Raw genomic sequence first — 27834 nt, 5'->3', positions numbered from 1 at the left:
GACACAAACAGTAGGGACACTTAACTATACACCCACTGAAGAATAAACTGGTTTTTCAATTCATAAATACAAACTTACAGTTAAAAAGTGACAATTTACAAAAATACAATTTATTGCTGACCCTATGGGTTTGTAACATCGTGTGTTGTGATGATACATTTTGGGTTCGCCAAATTGAAATATGACCTAGCAAAACCACAAAGTTTGCTGTCATATGCTGTTCTATGCATGTTTGTTTTTTTATGAATAGAAACATTTACAACTACATCACTTGAAACAAAAAAAAAAAAAAAAAAAAAAAGGAGCAAAGATTCTTTGTTTGTAACCTGAAAAATATTTGGCTACAGGGAGTAAAAACCATACAAATTTATCTTCACTTGTTAACCAAAAATAAAACACAACAAATATTGAAGTAGCTGCGATGTGAGCTGGTATATCAACAGTAAGAAATTCAGGCAAAAGTGGTGTTATGTAAATTAGCAGCATTATCCAAACTCCTGGAAAAAAAACCTGCGGGACTGAGGTATAGAAAAAGGAAAAAGAATTCACAATGGACCTACTACAGCAAAATGAATTATGTACACGATAATCCACTGGTGTCCTGTGGACTGGTACAGTCTATGTGCTCCAAATGCTGGGCTTAAATTCACAGTGACTTTCAGCATTGAAGTCCTGAATGGAAAAAGGTTTTTTCCATTGCAAACTGAGCTTCATGGTGGCCTGATACCTGCCCTCCCTGCAGCAAGAAAGCCACCACTTCCAGTGGCACCACGGTGCTGGGCCAGGGCACACCCTGCTGCCAGAACAGCATCACGGGCTGGCTGCATGGAAATCCCAAGAAACGAGGCCCCTGCAGCTGTGCATCCCTGTCACAGAGCATCCCAACCTCTCCTGTGCCGTGCTCCGATGGCGTCGTGCTCCCCTGCGTGCGCGCGGGCGCAGCGGCTGAAGCCGTGTGGTCCTTGTCTCCCAGCAGTGACTTTCAGGGCAGCTGCATCTCGGGCAGGTCAGGCAGGTTGCAGGGCTGGCCCTGCGTGTGGTGGCTCTGCTGCTGCGGGTGGAGGAAGTAGCTCAAGGGGTTCTGCTGCGGGGTGTGGGGCGGCTGGAAAATGCGCTGTGTTGGAGCCCCAGGAACCAGCTCAGGACCTTGCATCTGTTGGGAGACACAAATTTGAGCAGTCAGACCTGCCCCATCATGTGTGCACCAAGTCCTAAACTTGAGGGTATGAGCTGTGCCCCTCAGGATGCTGTTGGTGTCAGCAAAACCAACAATGCCTGGAGAGCACAGAGGGGGAGCAGGACTCATCTGTCCTAACAGGCTCCTGGGGAGCCCAGCAGGAATGGAGACCTCCAAAAGCTACTTGGAGGTACCATCTGCAGGATGTGCAACTTTAATCTTTCACGGGAAAGATCCAGCCAAGGAAGAGGTCCTAGAGTAACCACGTTCCCACCCATGGCTGGTACCCCAAAGACCTGGACTTGCTGTTTCACCCCCTGTTAAAGGCACTGTGTCATCAAACTCTGGTTTACTGTGGCCCTGGAGCTATTCATCTGTTCCAGCATCATTATTCTGCTGTCCACACTGCTGGTCCTCAGGACAGCAATGCAGCCCATGAGGACACATACCCAAAGCAGGGACAGCTCCTGCCCACATTTGCTGACAAGATTCATTTCTCACTTTAAATCCAGTCCTGCTGTGTGGCTGCTTTCAGCTGAACCTACTCCTCTCGCTTTCTTTTCTACTCTCTTTGCCTGGAGGACTATAACTTAACCTCTGCCATCCAGGCAAGACTTGGAGAGCGTGTTACTGATGAATTACTACTTTCAACAACCCCTTTCCTTGGTGGTGTCACTAGTTCAGCATGTACTGATGTAAACTGTGTGTTGAAAAACCAAAATCACCTTGTCCAGAGATGTGTGTTGTGTAATACCCTTCTATTAAAAGGAAGCTGTGATGGCAGCTGATAAAAACCTTGCCTCTGGTGAGATGTAACAGCAGGAGGTATGTTTTCCAAAGACTTTCTCTCTTATCATTTTTCATGACTACAGCAAGCTTCCCACCAGAGCTCCTCTGGATGAAAAGCTGTGTTTGAAAAACTGGGTATTTGAAAATACGGCCTTGAGCTGGTGCAGAGTCAGCCTGGAAAGGCTGAGCACCTGGCTATGTGGAGATACAATGGGAATGGAGGATGTCCAAAGGCTGTGACCAGGTTTGATCAGTCAGATAAGCCAAACAAAACCTTCAAACTTTTTCTTCAAAAAACCCCAACCCATCCCTAAGCCATCCCTGTGCCTCCTCAGAAACCTGCTTCTGCTCCAATACCTGAAGGTAGAGGCGGTGCTGCTGAACCTGCTGCTGTGGCCACTGGTGCAGGTGAACTGGTGTGTTGGCCTGGTGGGAAGTGAAGCTGGTGTGTGGGATCATTAGAGACGGGGAGAAGATGGGCGGCGGGGCTGGAGGTCGGACGGTGCTGCAGGTGACTGGCTGCACCTGTGCTGGGGGAGGCAGGGTCTGCTGCTCTGCAACAAACCTGCCACAAGGAGGAAAACCAGGCGTGAGAACCCACACCCAGACCCACCCTCAGAATGGGCACTGGGGAGCCCAGCTGCTGCAGGAACCAGCCTGGAGCAGGGCTGGTCAAACCATGCAGACCTTGCTGACAGGAAGCCCCTGATTCCCCTCTGCCCACAAAGCATGGACTGGAACTACTGAAAATTAAAGAAATTTTCTCTATGTCTTGGTCAAGCATTTTATGCATTACAAAAGCCAGAAAATGTTTAATTTTTTAAAACGCACTTCATTTATCATAAAGTTCTTTGTAATTAAAAAAATATCCTCAATTTTCTCCTAACTGGTTAGACTTTTGTTTCACTTCAGACTGAGACGATTTGTGTTTACGTGACCAGGTACAAGTTTTTTCATGTCTTTTTCAGTGCCATAAAGTGTCCTGCTAAGACACTGCAGGAAAATAAGGGCCAGCAGAGACTCACTTTCCTTGCTGCCTGCTGGCACTGCTCTGCACGGGCTGGCAACTGCTGTTGGCTGCGGGCATCATGGCTTGGATGGACTGATCCAACAGCATCCTGTGGTGGAAGGAAAACAGAGGATGGTCAGGGAAGGGAGAGGTCTGAGGTCCAAAGTCCTGTCAATCTCTAGAAGCAGCTCCTTGAAAATCCTCCATGAAAGCAGGCAAACCACTACCTTGAAAACAAGCTAATTAAATAGGACGCTTCTTATCACCTCACATCTCTCCTGTGAATAAATGCTGAGAAGATTGGGATTGTTGAGAGTGGAGAAGAGAAGGCACAGGGACATCTTACAGCACCTTCCAGTATCTAAAGGGGCTAGAAGAGAGCAGGAGAGGGACTTTTGACAAGGGCATGGAGCGACAGCACAAGGGGGACTGACTTTAAACTGATAGAGGGTAGGGTTAGATTAATTTATGGAAATACGTCGAGAAGAGGAATTAAGGCCCCTGATGATACAGCAGGATGTGCACAGCACCCTGCCTGCCTGCACACTGGGCTCACCCCTGCAGAGGGAACATCCCCACGCTGGCTGTGGCATTCCCAGCCCATCGCCCCGAGCCCAGCCACGCCTGCCCTCCTTGCTGCCCAAATACTGCTGTTTTCTGCTACTGCCCCCAGGATGGTCCCAGCAGGGCTGTAGGTACCTGAGGCTCCTGTCCTGGCTGTAGTCAGCTGGAGGCTGCCTCTCACTGCTGTCAGTCGGCCCCTGTGCAGCCACGGTGATGGGGTGTGCTTGGGAGAACACCATGGGGTTGTTGTAGAAGGGCACTGAGATGCTCGCCTGCCCTGGCACACACGTTTGCTGGCCTTGGCTTCCTCTCATTGGGTGCTGCTGCTTCTGCTGCTGTACCTGAAATGAACACATAGGTACCCATGTAAGTTTTAAAGCTCCCTAATGGAAGGATAAAATAACCCCTTACAGTGGGCAGATGGGAAAAGGATAAGGAACAATAGGATATTGTCCCTGAACACAGCAGTAGGCACAGTATATCTATTCAAAACCACCAACCTATTAGCATTTATTGGCCCTGCAGGGCAGGTGTTGGCATCCCCAGTCTTTCGAGAAATTAGAGTACAAGGGTAAGGGCACAAAAGGCTTGAGGAGGAAGAGAACAGCTCAACAGGGGAAGTGCAAATCTGAAGTCTCCAAGGAAAGCATCTTATTGGTCCTTTTTTTGTTTTTGAACAACTCAAGTCTTTCCCATCTTAATAGTGGATTTAGGTCTAGTGATGACAAAATTGTTTTTTCAAAGCTGCCTTCCAAGACTCCCCAGGCAAAGCAAAGTTAATCTTTTAAAATTATACCTACTCCTGTGTTATGAAACCACAACTTTCACTGGCTATGAATAACAAGCACTGTGTTAATGAGAGCCCAGACCTCCCATTCACATCCTCCCCAGTCACCAGGAGGGCTCCAGCAGTCTCTGGGGTGTAAATGCTTTTTGGCTACCTGTTTTTTATTTTTACAGTTGAGTGACATTGTTCACAACTGACTCCTGACACAAATTCCTCAATGCCAGCTCTGCAGTAAAACCAACACAGAGGGGATGCATGGGACCACGGGGAGGAGTGACATGGCAGACAAGTGTTTAGAAGCTGGAAAAGGGGAGGATGAAGCCAATGAAGCAGTCAGTGACCTGGGGGGCTGTGCCACAGGGGTCCCTGAGGAATGGGTGCGGTGACAGCAGGTGGGTGCTGCAGTAGTGCTTTGTCCCCGTGAGGGCTGGCTGCTGGGACTTCTTGGCCGTGGTCTGCCTGGGCGTCCCCTGCGGCGGCGGCCTCCGGGGGCTCGGCTGCTGCACGGAGTTAAAGATGACGGGGATTGGCTGCTGCATCAGCATCTTTAAGTGAAAGAGGCACAGAAGTTGTTGGTTGTACTGCCCGGCAGAAATAACACTGCAGCAGCAGCAGTATCTCTAAATCCAGGGGCAAAATGAACCACGAGTAATAGAAAATCAAATGTTAGCTTGTGTCAAATATTTATTCAGAGCCAGGAATGTTCCAGCTCCATTGTGCCTGCTGAGTTTTGCAGGAGTGGCAGTAGGGATCCAGCAGCACTAACCAGACATGGAACCACCAAGCTTTTTGTGCACAAAAGACTTTGGATTAATTTGGGATTGCTTTTTTTAATCACAGAAATTACTGATTCAATACTCAGCCAGATATTGACGTCACTCATCTCTTGGGAAACACCACTCTCACATCTGAAACCAAGTTACCAATTTGTCAAGAGTTCATCCCTGAATGCTTTTGCCACAGACAATTTTGTTACTGCTCTGTGTGCTCAAAGGAAAAGCAAATGGCTGGTGAGTTTGGGAGCACCAGGGGCAGCAGGTACCTGCAGGTTGGAGTCCTGCACGAGCTGGAGCTGCTCCTTGATGACATGGAGCTCCTCTTGCTGCGTTTTGATGTCAGCTTGCAGGATCCGAGTCCTCTCCTCCAGCTGCTCTTTCAGCTGGTGCATCATCCCCAGCTGGGTGGGGAAATGGTACATGGGCTGCAGAGAACAGAGAAAAAGTACCACATGGTAAGACCAGTCCTGCCACTCACACCCATAGCAATGCTGGATTCAGAAAAATGACTGCTTTTCAGCTTTTGCCATAAAAAATATCATGCTGACAAAAAATGGCAATTGCATATTTAGCCAAAGAGCCACTGTAGTTCCAGAGCAGCAGCACATCTGGCTTACACACAGTGCCTCCCTCCAGGTGCTGGTCTCTATGATTTCTGCATAGATGAAGTGTCTATACATGGGACTCTCCTGTCCCCTCAGGATAACACCCAGCTGGTTTGGGCTCACTTGTGTTTTGTGGCAGACACTGTATCCAAACCCTTGCCACACTCCTGGCTGGGCTTTCAGTTGTGCTGCTAATGATATTTGGCAGATGCCAGGCCCAAGTTAGGCTGCAAACCTGGGGATCCATCCTTCACACCTACACTGGCCATTTTCAATCTCTGTTTTATTGCACTGACATCAAAGACCTGTAAGGACAGACCTTGTCATTATGGTTTATGACTCATTTTACTTGGGGTTTTTGTTTTCTTTTCTTTTCCTGGCCTAACTCAAACTTTGCATGACAACTCCTTCCTCTACTAAACTCTTCAGCATTGTATCAGCCTGTGGGTAGCTGCTAGAGATTCAGGGAGAAGCCTTCAGCAGCACACAACACTTTTTACAAGTGTAAACTTTCTCCTATGTTATTTCTTTCAGTGTGCCACGTGCTGTCTCTGCTCACTGAAATAAGTGGTTGCAATAAGGCTGTTGCAGGTAAATCTCAGCAGCAGAAAGGGCACAGAAACCTTGTCCCCACTCTGGGATGAGCCAGCAAAGATATGAGGGCATTGAACCAAGAGAACCTAGGCTGCTCTGCTGACAGGACACAACAGTGCACTTAACAAAAATAAACCACGTACCATCACAGGGTGCTGGGAGGGCACTGCCAGCTGAGCCACGGGGTGCTGAGAGGGGTGCTCACCACAGGCTTGAGCAGTGGCTATGGCCTAGAAATGAGAACTTTGCCTTACTGTAGGTCCATAGCACCTCTAGTGCAGAGCTGGTGCTTTAACAGCTCATAACAGGGATGAACAAGTGCAGGGAATTGGACACTGAGATTGGAGATCTGAGGATAAGTCTGAAGGGAGAATTTAGGTTCTAGCATGCCCCTGATAATTTCAAGTCCTTGGTGTCAGCACCCATTTTGGATAAAGGCCATCTCACATGTACAAACCCCAAGAAAAGAGTGTTGGTGGAGTGAAAAGGCATTTAGCCTGGAGGAGCAAACTGAATTCTGAAAGAAGGCAGCAGAGGAGCCTCTAGTGTCTCTCCACTGGCTCTGCCAGCCAGTGGCACTCCCCAGGAAGTCCCAGCCCACTCAAGAGTGTGGGATCCAGCATCTCTGAGGGTGAGATCAATGCTTGTTTTGCTCATTTCACTACAGCCTCAGAAAGGCTCCTGCTCCCGAGGAGCACTGACCTGAGCGCTCCCGGCCGCTGCCAGCCGCAGGGCTGCCTTCTCCCCCGGAGCGCCCGGCACCGACGGCCGGGTGGGAGTGCTGGTGTCTGTGCGCCGCATGGACGACGTGGCTGTGAACGAGACATTCTCTGTCATACAGCAAACCCATGCCTGGGTACCCTGGCTAAGCCTGAAATCCACCTATGCAGATAGGCAGTGACCCAGACAGTGCCAAAGGGGGTCTTCAACCTGCCCCTCTATGGGCAGTTTGGCTCTCTGCCCCTCTATGGGCAGTTTGGCTCTCTGCCCCTCTATGGTCCCTCTGGCTCCCACCTCACTTGCTGGGTTCCCTCCTGATGCTAACCCCCTATTCAGCCTGCCCTCCATGGGTGTATCCAGATGAGATCATTCTCCCCATGGCAAGTATCTCAAGAAAAGTCCCCTGAGTTTCCTACCCATGGCCCCATACAGGGCACTTCAATCATCTTGTTGCCTCCCCCAGTGGAAGGATAGCACTGATGGGAGCTGGGATGTAGCTGCCAGCACGGCAGGCATCCTTCTGTGCTCCTTCTGCAGGGATTTCACATGAGAGACCCCATAATAAAATGATATTATCCCAACATAAAACTTTCATCAGTTAGCTTGGTTCAATCAAGCTAGCGAGTCACCTCTTGTCCCCAGAACCACAGCAAACAGCCATGACCTGAGCTGGTGACAAGCCCGGGGAAATCGGCTCTCACACACGTGGTGGGTTAAGAGGGAGGAGGCGGCAGGCGGCCGTGGCTCTGTTGCTGCTCTGTGACTTGTCATGACACGGTATGTCGGTCCCAGGGCTGAGCATTCCCCTCCCACCCCGACTTGGTCACTTCCAGCCGAACCCCAGTATTCTGGAGGCTGCCCTGCTCCCCAGCCCACTGCCTGTCCCCAAGCTGGGCTGCCCCGGCACCTACAGGTGGAGTCGGAGAGGGTGGTGTGCGAGGAGCGCCGGGAGCTGTGCGAGGACAGCGACACTCCCTCCCGGCTGGCGTCCTGGCTGCTGCCGCACTGCCCCACGTCCAGGTAGCTGCTGTGGCTCTGCGGGGAGCAAAGCACGGGCGGTGAGACCGTCAGCAGGAGGGAATGGCCCTGGAAGGGCCCTCCGCCTCCTTGAGCCCTTGTGTGCAGACAAACCCAGCAGGCTGGGTGCGCACACCACCAAACCCTGCTGGCCCTGCCCTGCGCGCTCCCCCGAAAGCCCGCAGGCACACGGGAGCCTCGCTCATGCGCGGGGCACCCACCTGATGGCAGCGAGCAGCAGGGGAGGATTGCTCCTCCCTGGGGATTGCTGCCTATGGCCTGCACGCTGCCGTGCCAGCCTCCTTCTCCCCTGCCCACAGAGCTGTGGGCAACAGGAAACAAGCGGCTGTCAGCCTCTTTCTGCCCGATCTCTTCAGGGATGTCACAGCTGGTTGGCTGTGGTGCACTGGGAATGTTGGGGTGGTGGCAAGGGGAATGAATGAAGGTGGCTGGAAGTGCTACCTGTGGAATAGTTTCATCCACCGAAGAGATGGAGAGAGATGACTGGGAAGGGACAGGGAGCAGCGGCATGGGGACATCAGCTGGAGCCCCAAGAGGACCTACAGCAAATCTCTCCTGAGGGGGACAGGTACTGGGCAGTGCTGAGAGCTGCAATCCCACACTGCTCCCTGGGGAGCAGTGGCTCCAGCAGCCTGTTCTGGGCAGGACCTGGGCAGCAGAGGGGAACAGCCTGAGCTCCCATAAAATAATGTCTGAACAGCAATGAGGCTGATGGAATGACAGCTACACACCAACCCACTTGAAATCACTTTGATTGATGGTCTTATTTGTAAACTACCAAGAGAAGAAACTTAAAAGTAGTGAAAATTACCCTGTTCCTTGGGCTAGTGTGTGGTGATGCCAGACTGGCTCAAGCCATGGAAATTATTGCTTGTGGAAGTTATAGGTCACAATCCTACACTTGATGTGATCCAGCAACTGAGCTGAAATCTTGGTAAGTGTTTTCCCTTGCCTTCCCATCTTCATCTGAGTATCAGTGATGAGTTGGCACAAGCAAAACAGGTACCCTGTGATACTGCCCTACTCTTGGATCCTCTGTGCCTTACTATGGGTGACAAGCACAGCAATCTGGCCTCCAGCTCCAGCTCTACTTCTCTGCTTCTGAGCTGAGGTGTTTTACCCTGTCGTTTGTATCACGGTCTCAGGAAGATTACAGAGACCAGAAAAGAGCAATGCAATGGCTGAATTCACAGCTATTGTGGAATCAGAATGCTTGGTGTTACAGATCATCTAGTTCCAATCCCCCTGCCATGGGCAGGGACATCTTCCACTAGATCAGGCAGTTCAAAGCTCATCCAGCCTGTCCTAAACCAACATGGACAATTTGGAGCCATGCATCGGAAAGCTTCTTAGGGCCTGCCCGAGTCATGACCCAGCTCAAGGCTTGGAATGAGATGGGAGTAAAGAAAATGCAGAAGAACAGATATTTTCTTTAGATTGGTAAGCTATTACTCAGTTTGGTTTAAACATCTCCTAATTCAACTATGAAGGAACAAGGTACCTTTAGAGAAGAGGATGCCAGTTCAATTGATGACTCTTCGAGGCCAAGATCTCGCCTTCTCTCAGCCCGAACTTCTGCATAACTAAAAAAAAAAAATAAACCCACCAAAACAAAACAAAAAAAACAACAAAAAATTATTTTACAGCTTCTCTGCTGGTAAACTGCCACAACAAGTGTACATTCATTTTCTAACGTGATGATGATGAACAAGCATCCTTTTTTTCCATGGTAGTTCAGTGATCCCTATGACAGTGCCTTGGGCAGGATGAGGTCAGGTCCCTCCTTCTGAGGGTGCACAGAACTGTGCATACATCAGAGTTAACATCCTGCACTCCAGTAGAAGCTCCAAATACAAACAGGCAGCTACACAGGTGCAATGTGAGTGCAGGAACCCCTACAAGGAGCCTCTGGAATTGTGTATTTTCTTTCCTTACTTTTTCCCTCTGAAATAATGAAATATTTACAGTAACAAATGCCACACGATTCACCACTGGGATAAATTGGAGGGGATGTTTCAAAGACTCTCTGAGTGCTCATACATCGTGGGCACTGAGAAGTGCAGAGTTTAGGGTGAAGAAATATTAATGACCTGCAACCTTAGTGGGAGACAAGTGAAGTTGCTGAACCGACCTCACTTATGTCATTGTGGCAATGAATTTTCCTGAAAGAACATTTTAACTTGCGTGCTTCAGTAACATATTTTAAGTCTTAACTATCTGAGACAGAATTGAACTTCAAAATCTCTTTAGGACTACATTGTTAGGTTTAAGAGGCACTGGAAGCAGAAAGAAGAAACAAGTTCATGCACAATAAATTCAGCCCTTAAAGTGAAGCTGAATTCCCTGAAGAATTGCAGAAGTAAGACAACTGAGAAGTTATCTCTCTATGTAATATTTTCTTATGTTAACACTTCATATGTAGTTTATACCACAGATCACAGAATCAGAATCAATAGAATTTGGGTTGAAAGGGACCTTAAAAATTATCTGGTTCCAAGCATTCTACTGTGGGCAGAACACCTTCCACTAGACCAGGTTGTTCAGGGCCCCAGCCAACCTGGCCTTGGAATTATTTCCAGGGATGGGGCAGCCACAGCTTCTCTGGGCTTGCAGTGTCTCACCATTCTCACAGGGAAGGATTTCTACCTAAGATCTAATTGAAACCTATCTCCTTGTTCTACAACTCCATAACTCCTTCTCTAGTTCCCTTGGAGCTCCCTTAGGCACTGGAAGAGGCTCTAAGGTCTCTCTGGAGCCTTTTCTTCTCCAGGCTGAACAACCCCAGCTCTCTCTTCCTGTCTTCACAGGACAGGTGCTCCAGCCCTCTGAGCATCTTCACGACCCTCCCCTGGCTCGCTCCAACAGACCCATATATTTCAATTATATAAAATTTACTAGTGTTTGCTCTTCCAGATGTTTGACAGAAAAACAGGGGGACAGAGAAAAATTGATTCTTGACAGTACAAAAATACAGTGAGCAATATGTATTCTCAAGTTAATAGAGCAAACCAGTGTGTCACTATTTTTTCAAGCCCTTCAGAAAATACATTCTTACTCTTCACATAGTCTTTTTTGAGACGGTTGTGGTAATCCAGCAGACTCCCCTCCAGAAGGTGCATTCACAGAGCATCCTACACATGCACTGCCTTCCAGCAAGGGCTGCAGCTCAGCACAAGCAGCTTCCCACTAGGGGGGGATCCAGGGCTGGATTTGGGTGAGGAATAAGGCCTGCAAGCCAGCAGCTAACTTCAAGTCATAAATATTTAAAGCTCTGACCAAAAGGTTTTGTAGGAGTTATATGATCTCATTCATGCCCAGAAAGATGTCTGATTCCCAACAGCTTTAATTCTTTCTGTGGCCATGTCATCACTAGGGACAAAAGGGGAATGTAATACACTGATAGATTTGGCCAAAGCTGGCTTCCAGGCTTTTGGCTCATTTGGTTAACGTGAAACAGAACTAGAAAAAGCAATGGCTGTACACTGAGACATAAGACACTGTGAAGAGTTTGGTGCTTGCTCCTACCTAACTACCAGATGAGTGCAAACGATGAACTCAGGCTTGGAGTTCCACTGGTGGTAGGTGATGTAGTAGTGTGTCTGCAGCCATATCCACTGCTGCCCTTTGGTCAGGAACCGATAGTAACAGGATTTTCCTTTTCCAAACTGCATCACTGTTTAACAAAAAGAGAAAGCAATTTATAGCAAACAGGTGTTTTATGGTGCAAAAGTGATCTAATCACCATTCAGTCCCACACCCCTTTCCCAGACTGGGGCAGTGCTAAATTGTTCTTGAGCTTTATAAACAAGACAGATGATACATAACCATGTACTCAGCTTTTGTTTGGGGTCATTCCTGCTGACTTTCAGGAGTGCCCTTTGCTATTTTGAGATTTCTCTTACAACTGGTATAACTAGCTACATTCTTATAACTTATGGGCTCCCTGAAATAAGCATAAACAACATTAATTAAAGAAATTATTTGTCTTTCATAAGTACATCAGAATGCATTTCAAAGACTGAAGATGTGAAGCAAGAATCCTAAAAATGGCACAAAACAACAAGATAGTGGAGTTTTAACTGAGAGTTTTCTTCTAAGACCTGGCCTACTCCAACCTGGTATGTATTATCAGGCTATATTCAGAAAAATCTCAGGTGCTGTAGTACAACTGGAAAGTGGTGAGGGGAACTGCGTGAAATAACCACACTAATTGTTCCAGACTGCTGGGAGTACAAAATGAAACATGCTCACTTAAAGTACCCACAATTAATGCAAAGTAAAATACAAACATGGTTTAAACAAACCCATTTCACTCGACAGTAGGCAAGATGTCTGCCCAAAGTGTTGACATGACAAACAGGAACCTAGAAAGCCACACTAACCCAAGTGTGTTTTTTACTCACCTGCACAACTCTATTTTGTTAAAATATCAGGACTGACTTCTTTAACGATCCCATTAACAGTGATGGGCTTTAGATGAAGCACTTAGCAGAGATTTTCTGGCTAACATGACATGCTGGGGATCCCTCAGTTCCTAGTCCTGGTGATATGTCCTGAAGCAACTTCTCTAAGTCACTTTGCCAGCACTTTACTTTGTTTCCCTGTGCAATAAATGAAAAGATCCTTTCCTACAGGTGTGTCGTGAAAATATACTTCTAATAGGTAAGAGGAATGCCTGGATGATAGAGATATAGAATATAAATCACCAAATTGATTCTCTGCTGAATGATCTGACCCACTCTCAATACAGTTTGTGTCTATACCAAGCTGCACATGCATTACCAAAAGGCCACTGTCTGGTTAAGTATCTCACTTGTAGCTGAATTGTCTTTTAAGCAAAGGACACTAAGAAGTACTCTACTTGACAGCAGTTAAAATACTCTGTTAATATTCCCATGTACACTTTTGCTGCATTTGACACAACTTGTGTGTCCCCCTGTCACAGCTTCCTCTATGTGCTCAGCCAGGCAACCCAGTTTCCTGGCAGCTGCTGCACCAGTGCTTTGCCTGGACAGGGCAGAGCAGCCAGCAGGGAAACCTGACATGTAGAGAAGTATTTTTCCCCATTCTCTTCTAGGTCCCTCAGCTCCTCATATATGTAAGTGGTAGAGGGTTTGTGGTAGAGATGAGGGTGGTTTGCAGATTTTCTCCAGTGGGCTGTGGGGCTTCTTGGTGGAGTTTCTTGGTCCCAGCATCGTGCTGCTCTGCATCTCAGAGCAATTACAGCATCCTGCTTGCTCCACTCTCTGGGGTGTCCTTGTTTCCTTTGAACAAAACACTCTCCTTTCAAGTGGAGATAGCAGAGAGACAGACAGTGTCCCCAACGTGAAACCTGTAAGTAATATTTCTTAGCAAAATACCTCATTACCTAGATGCATTTTACAAAGTATGTAGTTATTTTTCATTGCAGTGCTTGGCAATGCAAAACCATCACAGGACACATGTAACTCTGGCTCAATATCTCTGTCTGAAATGCACCCAATAAAATGGAAAAATCTGGGTTTTGGGGATAAAGCATCTCACAGCTGGTAGGAACTGCACACTGATTAAGAGTAGACCACACCTGCAGACACCTTCTGCCCTTCCTCATATTAGCTCCAGCCCAGAGCAGGACACAGTTCCTCAGCACTGGGCTGCACTGCCGTGGAAATCATGTGAGTTGCCCTTTTGCCCTGGCTCTGACAGGCCACATTATTTCTCCTTGCACAAAAATAAACTTCATGGACCTTCTTTGGTGTTCACACATTAGCCTGAACTTGACTCTTCTGCTTTGTTGTTTTCCTTTCAGGTTTCCTTTCCAAACGTGAGCCATCTTCACCCACAGGGTGGGTACTGTGTTCAGTACTTATGTATGCAAAATAATTCTGAATCTCCAGAAGCATTTTACTAATGAGTAAGTGAGGTTCACAGCACCTAATTGCAAAGGCAGATGGTCCAAATGATGCTCTCAAAAAGTGTTTTGGTGAGCTGAGCCTCCTGGCTAACTCTGGAGCCCAGGGGAATGGCAAGACCCCATGAACTGTGACAAATCAACAAAACTCACAGGGCAGAGGGGGGATAATTCTGACTCCCAATCTTTTAATCTCATTTCACTCTGAGACAACCTGTGCTCAAACAAGGTATCTGCCAATTTAGAAAACTTGCACAAACAGTTCTTGATCTGAGGAATTCTCAAGATTCCAGCCTCCCAGCTAAGTGTCAGCTGTGACAGTCTGGCATGGAAAGGGAGAGTTCCCTCATGTTCCTGAAGAAGAAGTCTTTTGCAATGACAGTAAAAGGTTTTGCACAAATGACAAAGGAGATAGAGACAGACACATTGCAGAGGCAGGGCAACTTACAGTGTTCATGGCACCTAGCAAGAAGCTCCAGGTCATCTGCGTGGTAGTAATCATACCCTGATGTTCCCAGAACCTCAAAGGGTAAATATCCTATAATAGGTGGAGCCCTAGAAAGGAAGCAAAGGGCAGGGAGTGAGCACAAAACTTGACACTTTGACATCCTGGCAGATAAGCTGTGATACCAGCAACAAACACCATCATTCACTTGGCAGGGAAATCTGGAGTGGATTTTCTTATAGGCAGTGATGCATTCTCATACACAGACAAAAAAACCGACAGCAAGGGAGAGGTAAAAATTGAGAAAATGAAAAGGTGTGTGTTTACTGTTTCACAGCCTATTCATTATGTGGGTGTAGAGAAAGGCATGTACATATGTGAGTGACTCAATTCATTAAGGATGCTTGTGAGACACAGCGTGAGAAATGCTATGGCTGATCCTGCATATAACAACTTGGAGCTAGAGTAAAATTATCCAGTAGGTTGGATGTAAGTGTCATCTGGGTAGTTACTGTAGAAGAGAGAATAAGTGGGAAGCTGCAGTGTGTGTCAGGACCAGCTTGGGAAAAAGTAATTGCTCCCCTGGAAAAGCTTGGGAAACTACAGCAAACAAAACTTTCTGTGCTGGTAGTACAGATAGCAATAGGCATGGGGCTGATTTAGGGTTGATTTAGCTTTGGTTGGTAGAGAAGGAATTGATGAAAGTATTTAGATAGGCATGTTGCAATGACTTACCTCACTATTCTGCTATCAATTCTAGATTTTCCTTTTTCTAGGCAAAACATGAGATATTTTTAAAGCAGGTATCCTAACACAGCCTTCACCGGAGCCTGATAGCTTATGATTATGAAACAACACTGAAATGTGGGGAGAAAACCACTGTTTTTGTCTCTGCTCCCCGTATCAGCACATCACTCTCCATCTCCCAGTGCTCAGGTACACTCCTGCCTGCACCAACTCAAGCACTCAGCGAGGCAGGACCTGTGCTAATGTGGCTGCAGGATGTGCTGATCGTGTTCACCTGCCAAGTTCAGTGTGTTCCTCAGGAACAGAGCAAAATGGTAGATAACTCAAAATGGGGCAGGCTGAAGGCAAAGGTGCCTATCAAACCTGCCTCTCCTGCTGCCCCTCTCCTGGTCAGCTGAGTGCTCTTAAGGAAGAAGGCCATAAAGTGGCCAAGACTATGAAGAAAAAGTTATTTCAGTGTATTACACGTGGGTTTGGATGTATCAGTCCTGAGTTTCTTGGTTATTACTGTGTGAAATTCTCTCTTGGCTGAGCCACCCAGCTCCACATTTTTCCTTTTGAGAGACACAGTGGGCATAGGTTATTCAGCCACAGAATAACCTATTACTATTAATTATTATTATTATTATTGATATCAGAGAGCCCAGGCAGGTCTACAACCTCCCTCCTCCCCACAGCTGTGGGCAGTCTGTCGCCAAGAAATGGGGAGAGAAGGACAATTTGCTTAACAGCAGTCCCAGGAGGAGCAAGGTGTGAGCAGGAGCTCCTGAGTCCCAGCACAAGGGGTCAGCTGGGAGAGCCAGGCCTCCACTTGACAGTAAATCCCTTGGAACAGAATGTGCTGAGCACATGGTGGTCTCTTCCACAATACAGCTTCATTTATTTAACTTTTCATAGCACTCTGTTCCTTTTCCTCATGTGACCCAGATTTCTGTTAGTGATGATAATATGTGTATTTATTAAAGTGTCCTTGCTGTCTCTTTGGCAGAATGCATCACTGTTTCTCCTATTTTTAATGACATGCTTATATTCAAGACAATAGTGTCTTTCAGATGCACATCAGATAAACATTTAAGCTGATCAGGAGAGTATTATGCTTTCCTGAATATCACCAGAGCTCTTCATAAGAGAAAGCAACAACAAAATGCTCCTCATCTGTCATTTAACAGGAGATGCCTTGTGGAGCAATTTAAAAGTGTCTTGTTAGCTTAAGTTCTAGCCCTGAGATCTGCAACTTGCTGTGCAAATGGGAATGCACAGTCTTTAGAGAGCCTTTTGGGTGCAGTCTTTTAATAAATGAAGGGAAAATAAGAACAGTACCACAGTGAAGAAGAGAAACAGACCATTATCGAAGCCGATGGGTTTCTCTTCCTCTACACATATTTACATATAGATCCAAAATACAGAATTTTCCTATTTTTCTCATGTTTTTCCAGATCTATGGAATGTTTTTATTGCATCTGTCTTTACTCTGATTTGAATTGTGATCATGACAGCAAAGGTCCTGATTCCAGCTTCTGCTGGGTACCCTCTGCCCCTGCTGATGCACACCTCAGTGTCAGGCAGCCTGTGGTGATGCAAATCAGCAAGAAACAGAACATTTCCCAGTGTCCTGCAGATTGTACTGGAGAGAGTCTGGAATCACTGATTAAATGAGACAGCTCCCACGATCTCCTGCTCTTTCTTGGGTCTGAGCTCACTGCTTGCATCTGGATCCATCACAAACTCTGCCTCAGCATCTGCATCATCTTTATTTCCTCTCAGTAGCAATGCCTTCCTCTCTGGGGATATCAGTGGGACTGGAGTGTCTGCAAGCACCCAGAACAGAGATTCCCCTCTGAGTCATAACCCAGATTCATCAAAAGACTCTTTGACAAGTTTCAAAGTAGCTCCTACTCACCTTTTTCACAGGAGCTGCTGGGACACAGCCCTGTGGAAAAGCAGCTCACTGACGTGACGTGAGGGGCTTAGGGCTCTTTTACAAATCTTAACATTAATCAGCTGATTCTAAAAATGTGCATTATCAGACAGGCCAATTAAAGTCTAAAAAAGCCACTCCAGCAAGATCTCATCTCAATTAATAATTATCTGACTGTCCCAAATCACCCATAATCAGCTGTAGGGCTGTCACAGGGTCAGTTCCTCCATGCTTCAAGGCACGATGTGAGGCACTCACCTTGTGTTCTGTATAAATGAAAGTTATTACTCATTTTTATTTGCTCTCTCTCTTTCTTGCTCTAAATGTGGAGATGGATGATTTTTTTCCTCACCAATATTTTTTTCCTTAGAGCCTTATTTACTAGTCTTCTGTTTTTAGTAATGACTACCTTTGCACAGCTCACAAGGGGAGGGATAATGAAGAGGGCAGGATTTTGCTTATGCACATATGTCAAATACAGAGAAGTAAGAGAGTAAATAAAAACCTCCAGGTTCTTTTGAAGAAAATTAATCCTGAATTAAGCAGCTTAATTAACTGGTTCCAGTCTATTTCATTCACCAAGCTGAATTCTAGCCCACCATATTGCATTATCAAAAACTAATCTACAATTAAATAATAAAATCCACTGTTTTTTATTTTGTTTTTAGAAATTCTATCATTTCTCAAGGTGAAAAGTCAAAAGTTTGTTGACACAGCAAAAGATTTAGGATTCCTGGAAGCTGCAGTTGAAGAACAGAGGAGCTAAACCAATATGGGGAATGTATTAGGACCCACACTGCTCACTTTCAATGACTTATTATCTTGGTTAGGAGATAAACATTCTTCTAGACATTCTCCACGGTTTCTTACTTGCCTAAAATATGGAAAATAATGAAGCATTTAAAGATGCCTAAGAGCTAAGTTCAGAGTATTGCTACTTACTACGTTGCAAGTAATTAGAACTATTCCATTTGGGATCTGGCAATAGGTATACAAAGTTTTCTATTTTTAAACTACAGTTTATTTATTCTTCAGGGACTAAACCCAAATCTCTTACCTGTGGTCCAAGAATAAAAACTTCCATTCTAAACTATGCCTCGATGTAAATTCTTCACATGGCTCTTCAACGTTGCAGAGCTCCTGCAAAATAGTGGATACATTCAGACATTTAATTCTATGAAATGACAAAAGTGCCTGCTATCAAAACCTAGCATGCATCTTGTTGATATAATAAACCATAGCAAAACACAGTGCTTTTAAAGCACTTGACTTATTTTTCTCTAAGGAATGTGTAAGACTTGTTTTATAGATGCATGAGCTGATGAAAAATGGCTGAATAGTTTACCTTGAGCTGAATTTCAGAGCTAGGATAAATAGTCAAAGAGTCTCGTCTTGCACTCTCGAGGCAAAATTCCCCAGTTTTTTGCAAATACTGGCATTTGAATATAGATGACAGCTCCAGGTCCAGCCACTAACTGAGCTGGCTAATGCCCTCTTGAGCAAGCAGCTCCTAGGGTTGTTATCCCTGCCACCTGTGCCACGGGACATTTACAGCCCAGCAGGAAGAGGCCAGGACACACGTTTTCAGTGTTTCAAGATGCAGATGACTTCCTTGCACAAAGGAGTGGTGGATGCATGTATCTGAAGGCTGCAAATTCCCAAGTGGTGTAAGCTGGTCACCTTGCCCTGGAGCTTCCCAGGCTGCCCCCTCCGAGACACCCCATCACAAAACCACCTCTTCTCAACAGCGGCTCCTGCTTTATACCTCATCTTTCCAAAATACATACTTATGTCATCTCCCCCTCCCAGCCACAGCCACGTCCTCTGTCCTCTGCTGCCCCTGTGCTGCCGTCCCCGCTGCCGGCGGTGCCGCGGCTCCCGCGCCCAGGCTCGGGCTCACCTTTAGGAACTGCGGCGTGACCAGACGAACAGTCGCTACCAGGCAAATCTGCTCCTCCGTGGCTGACCTGAAAGCCCGTGCAATAGCTGACTCAAAGCCATTACAGGAGGGTGTAGGCACTGGAAACAACCAGACAATTTATTTAAGAAGAAGAGGAAGGAGAGGTTTCTTGTCGTGTTAAGGCAGGTACAGTGACTGAAGAAACCCAAGCAACAAACTCCTCCTGCCCACAGGGTGATGCCACACTGATCCACGCTGATGTTATTTAAAGCATGACCCTTTAGGCTCCAAGTTACACAGCTGTAACCACCTACCCATGGCTTGCAGGGGAGCTTTGTAAGACAGCTTGGAGCAGCTCACAGTGTGCAGCTGCAGTCTCCTTGTCAGTCTTTCTCCAGGCCAACATTTGCAAGATTCAGGATTTTGCAGGCACCTCAAAGTACTTAATCTCTGTAAAGTGTCATTTCACTGCCACAAGTGAAACAGAATACCATATTTTTTCTGGCTATTTGAATAAGTAGGCTGCTTTACAATTGGCAGTGGGTCAAACAGAGGCATTTTCAGTCTAGTATCAGCTTTAGGCACAACAGGCAGGAGAGTGCACTCTTCTGATCAACAGACTCCCCACCACTTTTGTGTGAAAAATATATCCAATGTATGCACAGCTCATTCCATCCCTGACAATTATGGGGCATTTTCAGCAGAAACAGAGCCTTTAAGATGGTACAGATCAAGACAATTTAAAGGACAGAGGCAGAGATAAAAAGATAGGCTGGAACAGTAACTTACCATGAGTAAAATATTTAAAATCCACTACAAATTTCACATATTCATACATCAGGGGTTCATTTGGATCTAAGCTGCCTCTTGCTAAATGGCAACAAAACTCTATTTGTTTTTCTGCTGAAATGAGAGAAAGGGAGGGAGACACAGACAATGTTATTAGAACTCTGCACTTTAGCTCACTCACATATTTAATTTACCTACCAGGTGGTATCTGAGCACACCCTGCTGGGAAGCTTCTGATACCCAGAAGTAAATATATAACTACTAGGAGCAATTATCATGTTTCTGCTTGAGGAAATGTATTCTCACCCTTTTTTGCTGTCTTTGCAGTCACCCCAGTAAGCTGAGTGTGAATCCTGGTCAGCAGGATTCTCCCCTGACTTCATGGATGTAGGATTTCATGCAGAGCAGTTACATGGTATTGCAGAACTCTGCTCTGGCACTGCTCAGTAGGACCAAAGGGCACTGAACTCACCCTAAGCCCTTCCATTAACAGTGGAGGGCACTGTGCCAAGCTCTAATCCAGTTTTCTGCCCCAAGTCTGAACTCTATGGATTAGACCACATGGCCTTCAACCTGAGGGAAACCTCCCCCAGGCAGAGCATCATCAGGCTGCTCAGAGCATCATCAGGCTGCTCAGAGCATCATCAGGCTGCTCAGAGCATCATCAGGCTGCTCAGCTCCCACTGGTGCTTATGGGGCAGCAGGGAGGGGAGCCCAGTGCTGCTCGGTGGCCTTGCCAAATCCACTGGGAAAGGGGTGCGGGCTCAGCACAGGCTTCATGGAACACAGGTGCTGGAAAAATGCTGCTGCCTGCTCTGGTCCTGGGGACATTTTCTGTGGCGAAGGGACATGGGACAGCAGCCAGCAGTACAGATCCAGATGGATTGTTCAGATAGGAAGGCTGTTGCTTAAGTTACATGAGGGCTTCTCTTGTGTCCTGAGACATGCAAGCTTCCTAAGGAAAAACGGCTCTGCTAAAACTGTTTGGGATTTCTCAGTTTTTTTTTTTCCCTTGAGCCCTCACTCCTTTCTCAGGGTTAGTCCAGCATCCCATCTGGGAAAAAGCATCTACCATCTAAGGGGCAAAGCAAATGGTAAAACAAAGACTGTCCTAATCAAAGAGCAAGTACTGGGAGCACATAGGAACATTAGAGATGTGATGCACTAAAACCCACAAATGCAGCAAAACAGAAGTGGCAGGCAAGAGCCAGCTGGAGAGCTCTGTGCAGACTTCCCGGGGAACTGTTTACCCCTGGCAAACTTCTCTCACCGACAGACAAGAGTAGAGCTTACCATTTAGAAAATCAGCTGCAACAGGATCTGTCATGAGCACATGTGGAGAAAGGAGCTTGTACACCTCGCTCTGCTCCCCCTCAGGCAGAAAGTTTAATATATTTTGGTCCACCAAATCTGACTGATACAAAAGAATGCTTTGTCATGTTCAGCAGTACAGCCTGACACAACCACATGCTTTTTCACCCCTCAGCAGAGCACAGACCTGCCAGTCTTGTGCGAATGCCTAAGATAAGGAAGCCCAGTCAATCTGCAGATGGATCTAGGGCAGAATGTAACCCTTAAGACTATTTTACCCCAGGATTACTATCTATTTGCAAAAGGTTGAATGAGTCACAGAGGTTGTCCTTCAGTTCAGACAGATACAGGCTGGAGAAGAAACCCTGGTACCCCAGGAATATAACATGATGAGAAGTGAAACATTTTTCTTTGAAAGCATGACACAGAAGGAGAGTTCCTCCCTACATCCTTCATTTGTCTTCTAGGCTGAACATCTGGCAAAATCAGCTTGACCTGCAGGTGATTCAGTGCTCATCAACCCACACATCCTGACTAAAGGGGTTCTACCAAAATGTCAGCACAGATTTGTTCTTTGCACACATGACATTCAGGTAACTGCATGCTTGAATTTTCCCTCATATAGGGCATCCTTGGTGCTTCATGCTTGGCACCAGATAAAGAGAAAAATGTTTTTGAGGGGCCAAGCGGAAATTTCTGTACCTGACAACTAACTAGCTTCTGGAAGTTCTCCTAGAAAACTCTGAGGCCACACATTTGTTAGTAAAGGCTATGGGCTCAAAGTAGAAAAACCCAATGTCATTCAAAGAGCATAGATTCAGTTCTGAAATAATATTTACATTATCTAAGAAGAGCTCCAGCACTTATTTCACAATCATAAGATTCTCCATTAACCTGGTGGGTCAAACACACCTCCCAGACCTTTAGATGGATTGCCAAGTGATGAGTTATGAGCACAGTGATTTTGCATAGTTGGGGTTTTTTTTAAGCTAACTCATAAACCCTGTGAGAGAATCTGTTATTCACAGGAACTTGAGAAACTCCACAAGAGTTTCTTGGTTGACCTCCCACCCACAGTCAGTTCCCTGTTTGGTTGGAAAAAACCAATCCCCAGCCCTGCATTGACTGATTTACACTAAGGAGGGGAATGAGCCTTCAATGTACTGCATGGTCAGAACTTACCGGTAAGTGTCCTAGCAGAGATGAAACACTATCAGATACATAAATAATAATCCCATCAGTGGTAAGAGCAATGAGAAAGCCATCTAGTGCCTAATGACAATAGGCAGAAGAAAAAAAAAACAACAGAATTATGCAATGGAAAACCTTAAAATATTTTAGACACATTGATTCTTTAGTGATGCTTCTAACAGCTTAAACCTAGCAGAGATTAATCAAAGAAATGAGAATTCAATGTGGAAAAATAAAAATTACACATGCTGTCTAATTCAACATTCTTTTTATATTCTTATTTTCTCATTCTCATTATTATTAAATTGACTTGTATTTCTCACCCAGTGAGTATTTATTTAACATGAAGTGAGATGGTGATGCTTAGAATTTCAACACCCACACAATCCTGCTGACTTCAGTCACTTCATTATGTGTTCTGAATTACACAATAGTTAACAAACTCAGTGCGTAAGGAGATGTCAGATATTGTGGCAAATAGAGCTTTGTGGATGGATAGATGGATGGATAAGCAGAAACTGTATAACAGAAAAATTATACAATTATGTATTTTTAGCATTTTATGGACAATATGAAAAAGATCTAAAGCCTTATTTATTTTGCTTAAAGCACTGTTTTGTAAGGCTAGTGACAAAACAATTTTAAGGCTTGTTTTGTTTCCCCTTTCTCATTTGCAGTGGTTTCTGTCCAAGAGTTAAACCTCTCTGTCCCTTTTAAATCACTGCCTGTGCTTTTCCCCTTGGATGCTGTGATCTCCCTATTCTTTACAATATCTCCTTGTACCATTTACGCAGTGTCTGTCCTTATTCTTCTCTAACATCAAGATCTGGGAAGTTTAATAGCTGGTCAGCACTGTGCACAAAGCCAGCTCTTCTAAAGACACTGTTAGGCTGCTCTGCAGCTTAGCTACAGGGAGCCATAGATGCAGCATTCAACATCTCCCCCACCTCACTGCCAGACTCTGCCTTTGCTCAAATTGAGTCCTCTCTGGAAAAAAACCCACTGATTTTAAGCAAACTGTTCAATGGTCTACCAGAGTCTGGCAAGCCAGCAGTTATTAGAGGGCTTGCTCTTCCCCATCACTTCCAATCTAAGGGGGGAATTTGTTTTGATTCAGCTGGAACAAGCTAGCTTGTTTGGCAAGAGAGATTCCCAGAAAGAATGAACAGACTTTTCCAGAGAGGTGAGTCATGACATCCTGATGAAAAGGAATAACTAAGACACAGCAGCACCTCCCAGCTCAGCCCAGCATACACCCTTATTTTGGTGGGGCAAAGAGCAGCAGCTGCCCACGCAGGGTAGGAGATGTCCCTGCCAGAGGAGCGTGCAGCACAGACCCAGAGCCACATCCTTACAAGGGGAGAAATGTATGTTTGGGGGATGTTTCTGGATCAGCAAAGCATTTTAGAGGTGGGAGTATAAGAGCTGTTTTCCTGAATGCACTTAAAGGCAATTCAAGCAGAAGAGGCAGTGCTCCCATCGAGAGGACAGCAGTGCACAGGCAGCAGCTGCAGAGGCAGCACAGGCAGTGCTGCCTGGCTAATGGGATGTGGGAGGAACAGAGCTGCTCTGTATTTTTCAGGTCCTTTCAAGTTTTTCCTAAAACTGCCAGCTCCAGTGGCTCTTCTGAGAAAAGGAAATTCTCTTTTTCCTCTCTCACCAGGCCAAATCTGGGCCAAATCAGCCTTGATTCCCAAACGAAAAGCCATTTATCATTAAGGGGAAGCAATCTTATTTTTTAATTCTCTGTTTGAAAAGCATTTAGTACAATATTAGTCCCTGTCAGGTTTGTATTGTATGTGCCAGCAGAGTAGAAATCATTAACATTGGGACCTACAGGTGAAAAAGAACTGTATATCCCTGAACTACTCCACTGAACTGATTATTTCTCACTAATCTATTTAATTTCTTCTTACCTCTAACATCAACTGGGTGAACTCCTCGTTGCTAAGAAATGAAGGCTTCCAGTCTTGTCTAATCTGACAGGCTTCTGTCTGTGCTGTGATTTCTTAAAGAGAAAATATCAAAAAAGCAACATGACTCATGCTACTTGGATTTTTTTTCACTTTCAAGTAACACTAGACTTCTTTAAAGAGGTTGTTGGAGGAATCATCCTCATATCATTCTTCACACAAAGCCTTCTTGCATGCAATAGTCATTTTCCATGCCTTCATGATACAAATGCATTAGAAATCAAGAAAGGGAAATGGAGACTTTTTAGGTGGCCTGAAGACAATCTTAAAAAATTAAGATCAATGGGCTAATTTTAGAGTAGTAGAGCATCCTTGTGAGCAAAGGGTGTCTGCAATTCCGGAGCCGTTTCTTTCAACTCTGGAGCTGTTTCACAAGCTGCTCTTGTGAGTGCCCAGGCAATAGGACAGACTTATCATCCCCTAATCCAAGAGACCTGGGAAGATGGCACAGAATACTCTCTCCCCTGACTTCTGTAACGGGCACTGTTCCTCAGCTTGTCTGTTTGGGACAAGCCAGGGGATATGGAGGCCAGTGAGGGTAATGATGCATCCACAGTAAAAAGCACACAGCACTGCATCTTTTCAAATCTGTCTGTGTTTAACTGGTCAGCAATGTATTCAGCCCTAGCCCATCTCCTGCCTTCTTCTGCCCCTTGCTCAGGCTTGTGTCCTCTCTGGGTGGCTGAGATGCTTGGGAAAAACAGTTTGCATTTTCTGAGTGGAAACTGGCTGCTGGGCAGGTGCAGGGCCAGCACCTTCCTTTCTGTACCACCACCCCAGTACCTTTCTGTTTCTGTAGGAAGTCGATGGTCCTCTGCAGTATTGTGGACTTGTCCATCTTGAGAGGGTGGCCGTGGCCCTGCAGCATTGTGCAAAGCTCTTTAATGAGGACATTGAACTGGTCTCTCCTCTTCTTCTCAGATTTGTTGCGTGATGCCCTGGGTGACAAAAATATAAATGCCACTAAGCAGAATGGAGGACCTACAGCACAAACCAGGGTGAGGTGATCTACCCTGCCCCAGCAAAACACTTTAAATACAAGAATCTAAACTCTGCTGGGAATGTTTATTTGTTTAAAATTGGGCTTGCACACAAAGATTTGGCTGGTACTTAGAGCCTTATAGCAAGACTAAACTCACCAGCAGCAAGGAACACCTGGAGGTAACACATATTTGGGTTCATTTGGGAAAGATCATATCCTTACATACATTTCAGCAGCAGTTCCCACTGCAAAAGTAGTGATAGTGAAGGTGTTATGGAAGAAATTCCTCCAGTAAGAGAAAAGTATGTTCATGCATAATCATGTTTTGCTCACTTAATTTTTATGAACTTTTATTTTGCAGTTAGTACACACACATATAAATGTCAAAATGTGAAGGATTTCTCTGATTTGCACTTGCAAAAGGAGCTTATCAAGAGACAGCACTGTGCAGAGGTAACTGAACTGCAGAATAAAATCTTGTTGTAGTCTTGAAAATCTACTGCTGTGATATATGAAACTGGGAATGTTACAGGTCTGGCTGCAGAACTACAACTAGTTTTCAGTTCACAAATCAAGAATATTTATTAGGCTTTCCCCCTCCATTAAAAACAATAAAGGAGAAAGCAAATCCATTTAGTTCCTTTCAAAGTGTTCTTTCCAATGCTCATATCTGAGATAACACTTTTCATACAACCTCTTCCAGTAGTTATTAATTTGCTTTACAAGTGTATTCATGATGATACATGCTTCCTGTGATCCAGACTGAGGGTGGTATGCAGAAAGCATTTCCATTCATATTCAGGTTGGCATTTGGATGTTTTCAGATCCAGCACTCACGTTCACAGCCATCTCTGTTTTGGCACTAGTGTCCAACGACTAAATAGAACTGAGCCAAGTGCTTCTCTGACAGGAGACTAAGTCAGGCCTGTGCTAAAGCAGGACTGCTTGGGGAACTCTACCCCAGGTGGGCAGAACTGCTTGATGCCAATAAAATCACAGTTCAGGAATCTGCCTCAAGATAATAAATAGCCATGGGATAGCACGAGATCCTGAGGGCACAAAGGACCACTCAGCCAGATAACCCAATGTAGGGGTGGCCAAACTCTGTGAAAAGCCTAAATGGTGACTTAAATTATGCTGCTTGCGGTCAGCTATACAGAGCCTGTAAACTGTGGGGGAGCTTTGCCTCTGACATCAGTGGGGTCAAGTTCACTGTCAAGCACTGGACAACACAGCATTTACAGTTCTCCAGGAGTGCATCCTGGCATACCTCTTTGCCCTGTCCTTCTCATCTTCATCCATCAGTTCGTTTACACAACACAGGGCTCTGCAAGGCAAAGACAGAAGTATTTACTGAGACATATTCCCTGATCTTGCTAAGAATGTCAAAACATGAAGCATAGTGGTTTGTACCTAAAGACCTCCTGGATGTTTCCATCTTCCCTTTCCCAAATTCCCCTCTTGGTATGTCTTTCCTTGCTTGTTCAGTCAGCTACTGAGGCATGAGAAGTGAGACTGCTGCTACATGCCCAAACACCCACCTACACGGACTTTAAAGGGAAAGATCTAAAAGCCAGCAGCCCCTCAGCCTGCCTTTGTCCTGCCCTCTGAGCCAGGGAATCCTGCTGAAGCACCCATCTCTGCACAAGAATCAGCATCTTCTGGCAAATGCAAGAGCAAAAGAGGGAGAAATCTGACCTGGTGTCTGCAGCAGGCAGCACCCCAGCTGGTCCTGTTCTGGGAAATCAGACAGGTTACTGGTTGATTTCCATCACTGCCTGCCCTGATTGAAACATATCTGAGATTCCTTTTCCAGTGAAAAGACATAGGAGAAAGAAACTGTGCTAATCCCCTAAAGGATTTGCATTAGGCAACAGCAGCCTACTATCAGGATATCTAAGAGATGATATGTTAGACAGGTTCATCCAGAGCATCCTGCAGCCAGTGACTGCTGCTTGCACTGGTGGACTTCTCCCACATCATCTGAGCTGCATCCTGGGATTCATACCCAAGGCTTCAATTTAAAATATCCTCACCATCCTTCACCAGGGAAGGAGAAGAGTTGGCAACAACTCCCAGTAAGGACACAGTACTCTCAAGCCCCATTAAATGATGGAGAATTCAACACAAGGGTAACTTCTTCACTGGTGACTTGCTTTCTGTGACTCAGATGGGCTGAGGCTGAGGGACAGAGAGCCAGGGAGGTGCAGGTGAGGCAGCTGCTGTCACTCCACACCACATTGCCCAGGTCAGCTCTGCTGGATTGCACCCCTTCAGACACCTCCAAATTGGAAATCACACCCATCCCCACCATCACAACCAATCTGCTCCCCATCTCCACTGAGCACATTCCCTGCAAAACACTCCATGCTGCCCAGAACTCAAGGGGCATTTTTCAATAGGTACAGCCAAAAGTTTTTCTCTGTTTAGACACTGCTCCAAGTTCAAACAACTTGGTAGCTATAAAAATAACACAAAACACAAAACTGTCAGGAAGTCAGGGATGCTGCTCATAGCAACAGCTACAAAATTTTATCCTTCCTTCCCTGCTTCAGGGCAAGGATCTCCCTCCCTGCAGATGACCTGGGCAGAAGATACTGTATGAATTCTTTTGTTATGAATGCATTCC

The 27834-nt window shown here is 45.8% G+C and overlaps 1 protein-coding gene across 1 annotated transcript; it reads right to left on the bottom strand.

Moving 5' to 3' along the window:
• Positions 1-309: 309 nt before the first annotated feature.
• On the bottom strand, positions 310-26518 carry PASD1 (PAS domain containing repressor 1). The gene is made up of 20 exons (XM_053955690.1): positions 26476-26518; positions 25007-25161; positions 24167-24258; positions 22242-22331; positions 21042-21162; positions 19749-19862; positions 18960-19078; positions 18117-18199; positions 14398-14504; positions 11585-11732; positions 9561-9642; positions 7933-8056; positions 7004-7113; positions 6445-6531; positions 5369-5527; positions 4668-4871; positions 3675-3880; positions 2992-3084; positions 2324-2531; positions 310-1153 (listed from the first exon to the last, which is right to left on the bottom strand). The coding sequence occupies exons 1-20, from the start codon at positions 26505-26507 to the stop codon at positions 983-985; spliced, it is 2505 nt and encodes an 834-aa protein (XP_053811665.1). The 5' UTR covers positions 26508-26518; the 3' UTR covers positions 310-982.
• Positions 26519-27834: the final 1316 nt, after the last annotated feature.

Source organism: Vidua chalybeata, chromosome 14, assembly GCF_026979565.1.
Source record: "Vidua chalybeata isolate OUT-0048 chromosome 14, bVidCha1 merged haplotype, whole genome shotgun sequence".
Taxonomy (NCBI): Eukaryota; Metazoa; Chordata; class Aves; order Passeriformes; family Viduidae; genus Vidua; species Vidua chalybeata.
The sequence above is the reverse complement of the archived record's forward strand: the minus strand, read 5'-3'. Positions and strand labels throughout refer to the sequence as shown.

Excerpts from the sequence above, each read along its gene's own strand:
- PASD1 (XM_053955690.1), bottom strand. The coding sequence starts at position 26,507 with ATGGATGAAGATGAGAAGGACAGGGCAAAGAG. Across the intron at positions 24,259-25,006 it reads CTTCCTACAGAAACAGAAAG|AAATCACAGCACAGACAGAA; the intron begins GTACTGGGGTGG and ends TTTCTCTTTAAG. Across the intron at positions 8,057-9,560 it reads TGGCATCCTCTTCTCTAAAG|AGCCACAGCAGCTACCTGGA; the intron begins GTACCTTGTTCC and ends TGCTCCCCGCAG.